Consider the following 3,986-nt stretch of genomic DNA (forward strand, 5'->3'; position numbering starts at 1 on the left):
AGGGCGCTGCTATGCGTCGGCCGGCAGATCATCCGCCGCCTCACGAGCCGTCAGATCTGATGTATTGAGCGGTCGGGCATCACCTTCTGCCATTGCAGCACAACTCGTGTTGCCAAAAATTTCTGCAACGCGGGTCATGTTGCAGAAAATTATGCAACATAAGTCAAGTTGCAGAATTGTTTTTTGCAATAGAGGACTTATGACAATTTTTTTGTAAGAGAGGTCTTGCTGCAATTTATTTTTTTAATGATAGAGATGTCATTACAGTTTAGCCTCTTTTGGTTCATAGGTTAGGATTATCATAGGAATAGGAATCTTGTAGGAAATGAGATGACATGTATCTCTAATCCTATGAGTAGGAATAGGAAATAAGATGTCATTTGGTTGACACCAAAGGAATTTTTTCATTGAGTCCAGGCTCTTTTTTATTTTTTCCTATGAAATGTGGAGGATAGGAACCAATCCTATGTAGGAATAGGAATCCATTCCTATGAACCAAAGGGCTCTAAAGGAAAAAATCCTATAAGAATCCTATCCTCTAGAATTCCTATGAAATTCCTCTAAACCAAAGGAGGCCTAATTATTTTGCAACAAAGGTACTGCTACAACTATTTTTGCAACAGAGACATTGTTGCAAAAACCGATAGCAAACAGTAATCAACAAGCAGCGATCAATCCGCAGGTTGAAGCCAAGCGTTTTCGTTAGGACAATACATCTTCTTTTGGTACAATGCAACTTGTATTTTTCTATATTTTCACCGAACTAAGATTCATTTTCCGAGTCAGTTGTGACTGAAAAAAAAACGCAATCGACATAGACATAGATACACCGTAAAATCCAATTTGCATTCACAAACCAAGCCTTGTCCGTCGATATATATGATTATATATATAGTAGTTATTAATTAATCTGTGATTATGCACTAGGAGACACCGATGATCGCTTAATCTATATATCCAGGACGATGCCCGTGCATGTGTGCTCGGCATGCATCATGCAGATCTAGAGAAACCTCCACACTCCCCCATGTGTAAACCAAACCCGCCGCACACAGTGCAGACAAAATCCAGAGGCCACACAAGTTAATTAATACGTACTTTGCTACCAGCAGAACCAATAAACAAGCATTTACTGGATCGATCTCGTACGTCCTATGGCCCAAGCGCACCCCCAATTGATCCTGCCGTCTACTCCCGCTATAGTATACTCACCTCGGCTGCGAGAACACTACTCCTTCGTTCCAAAATAGATGACTCAACTTTGTACTAGTTGAGTCATCTACTCCCTTCATCTCATAATATAAAAACGTTTTTGACACTAGTGTAGTGTTAAAAACGTTTTTATATTTTAAGACAGAGGAAGTATTTTGGAACGGAGGGAGTACCACTCAGTACCACTGGTAGTAGAGTGGTGATGCCGCTCTCCATGGCTCACCATGTCGTCTCTCCCTGTCACGCATTTACAGCCCTCGCTCTCTTCCTAACTAGCTCCCTCCTCATCCTCCTACCACCTGCTAAGCTAAGCTAGTTAGCTTCCTCCCCTCTCTCATCCATCCTCGCTCTGCTAGCTGCTTCTCGGACCGGCAGCGCCCGCTATATATAGCTCTCGCCTCGGCTGCTCCAGAGAGCAAGCAACAAGCTAGCAGCTACACTCACCCAACCGTTAGCCTGATACTAGCTAGCAAAGCCATATCTCCTTCTGCAAGCTGTGTTTGGGCACTCTCAGGTCACAATTACAGCTTGATACGTACATACATACCGCGAGGGTGGAGTGAAAGCGATCGAGCATGTCGTCGAGCAGCCGGAGATCACGCACGCGGCGCTCCGGGAGCTCGCCGTCTATCTCGGAGGAGCAGATCTCCGAGCTGCTGTCCAAGCTGCAGGCGGCGCTCCCGGAGTCCCAAGCTCGCAATGGCGCTCACAGGGTAAATACTACCTACCCAAAGTGGTAGTGGCTGCTTTAGTAGCTGCTTTTCCATGAATAGTCAGCTGATCGCGACGCGTGAGTGCAGTGTGCAACCGTGCATGGCCGGAGTCACTGATGTGAGTTAGCTTTCGTGCTGTTTCAGGGGTCGGCGGCGAGGGTGCTGCAGGAGACGTGCAGCTACATCCGGAGCCTGCACCGGGAGGTGGATGAACTGAGCGAGACGCTCGCCGCGCTGCTTGCCTCCGATGCCGTTACCGCCGAGCAGGCCGCTGTCATCAGGAGCCTCCTCATGTGACCCTCCCACCGCCCTCCCATCCTCGCGGCGCACACGTACGTCTACCAAGCTCTCCGGCGGCCCATGTGAGCATGCCCGTGAGCGAGTACCTTCGTTGTGAGCCCAATTCCTAAGGTAAAAAATTCCGACTCTGTTAACCCAAGTCCACCCCCTAAGACTATGCAATGTTTTATACAAAATTGCATCAAAGGTGGTGCGCCCAGATACCATTTCAGCTAAGCAGTCTGCATTTGTTTCAGGACGTTTGATAACGGATGATATTGTTGTGGCTTCTGGGTGCTTGCACTTTATGAAGCGAAACAGAGCTGTTAAGTGTTGTCATTGTGCCCTTAAGCTTCATGTGATGAAGGCTTATGGCAGGGTTGAATGGGACTACTTTGAGGGCAATTATGCTCAAATTAGGATTTTCTGAGCGTTGGGCGAACATTGTAATGAGTCTTGTCAACTTGGTCTCGTACTCAGTTTTGTTCAATGGTAAGAAACTTGAAGAAAACAAACGATCCAGAGGATCCGACAGGGAGATCCAATTTCCCTTTTCCTATTCTTTTTTTGGCAGAGGGCCTTTTGTCCCTCCTTAAATCCAGAGTTCAGCCGTCTTAGATTGGTGTGATCCAAGTAGCGCCATTGGCATCATCTGTTAACCATCTTTTATTTGCAGATGACAGTTTATTGTTCTTAAAGTCTAATGGTGTTCGGACGAGCGTCAACCAGTTGGATGTTTATTTCTAGGCTTCTGGCCAGCATATATTAATTCTAGCAAATCTTCTACCCTATCAATAAAGGATGCACAACCACTACCAAAAAGGAAATTAAGATTTTGCTAAATGTCGAAACAAAGAGTCTCAATGAAAAGTACCTAGGTATGCCTTTTGATGTAGGTGCTTAGAAAAATGAGGCTTTCAAATACTTAAAGGACAGACTGTGGAGCAACATGAAAGAACAGACTAGGAAAAAAAAATCAACATTGTAAGCAAGGTCCCGGAGCCGGATGCTGAAACACAAAAGCACAATGTGAACTGATTCTGAGAGCATCTCTCGTACATTCCCCAAAAGTTAAATATGAAAAAGGGTATCTCCAATGTGACCCTCAAAATGCCCTCAAATGTTCAGACCGAATTGTCCGGACACATTTTGCCATCCGACGTTGTAATCCATCAATCCGCGGATGCGTCTAGGTATCCGAAATCCCGCAAATCGAACGTAAACCAAGGGGAAGCTTTGCGGGTATCCAGACCACTACCCTGTACGCATCTGACACCCCGGTCCCACCAAAACCTCTCCCATGCAAGTGCCCTCTCTCAAGAGAATGGACCTTCGCTCCCCACGCTGCATTCATGCCGGCCCAGAGCGGACACAGCCGTTCAGCCGGCATGAAGCGACATGCCGGCCGAGAGCGATGCCCGTGCGACGTCTGGGTCACCGCACCGAACGGGACGGGATGACTCTCTACCACATCAAACCGGCTGCCGACATTAAACATGTGTGGCAGCTAAGAAACCCACTCCCGCGCCCGCATTTATACATCAACATCGGTTGTCCTGGCCTTGTTATTTATATGTGTCCACGTACATCATGATCCACACTACATCACCTCTGCCATGACTATGAGCTCTAGAGCGATGCGGGAGAGCCGCTCGACTGAGAAGAAGCCTGAGTTGGCCGGCCTTGCGGCCGAGTGACAGGACCATCGGGCACGACGGATAGCGGCTGGCTTGCCGGAGGTCAACAACGATGACTAGACGATGCAGCAGGCCACGAACGATG

General features: G+C 47.4%; 1 protein-coding gene across 2 annotated transcripts; it reads left to right on the forward strand.

Moving 5' to 3' along the window:
- The first annotated feature begins 1,414 nt into the window (after positions 1–1,414).
- LOC125533783 (transcription factor ILI1-like) lies at positions 1,415–2,917 on the forward strand. 2 transcript variants are annotated; one of them, XR_007294357.1, is made up of 3 exons: positions 1,417–1,925; positions 2,070–2,336; positions 2,462–2,917. XR_007294357.1 is itself a non-coding variant. In XM_048697134.1 (2 exons), exons 1-2 carry the CDS (start codon positions 1,788–1,790, stop codon positions 2,220–2,222), a joined length of 291 nt encoding a protein of 96 aa, XP_048553091.1. In that variant the 5' UTR covers positions 1,415–1,787; the 3' UTR covers positions 2,223–2,447. The 2 variants fall into 2 exon arrangements, 1 of the variants encoding a protein (XP_048553091.1); XM_048697134.1 differs by lacking the exon at positions 2,462–2,917 and having other exon boundaries at positions 1,415–1,925; positions 2,070–2,447.
- Positions 2,918–3,986: the final 1,069 nt, after the last annotated feature.

This window comes from Triticum urartu, chromosome 2 (assembly GCF_003073215.2).
Source record: "Triticum urartu cultivar G1812 chromosome 2, Tu2.1, whole genome shotgun sequence".
In the NCBI taxonomy this organism is placed as follows: Eukaryota; Viridiplantae; Streptophyta; class Magnoliopsida; order Poales; family Poaceae; genus Triticum; species Triticum urartu.

Bases quoted from the DNA above. Each gene is read 5' to 3' on its own strand.
- LOC125533783 (XM_048697134.1), top strand. From the start codon at position 1,788: ATGTCGTCGAGCAGCCGGAGATCACGCACGCGGCGCTCCGGGAGCTCG. The intron at 1,926-2,069 runs GTAAATACTACC...GTGCTGTTTCAG, and splicing joins CTCGCAATGGCGCTCACAGG to GGGTCGGCGGCGAGGGTGCT.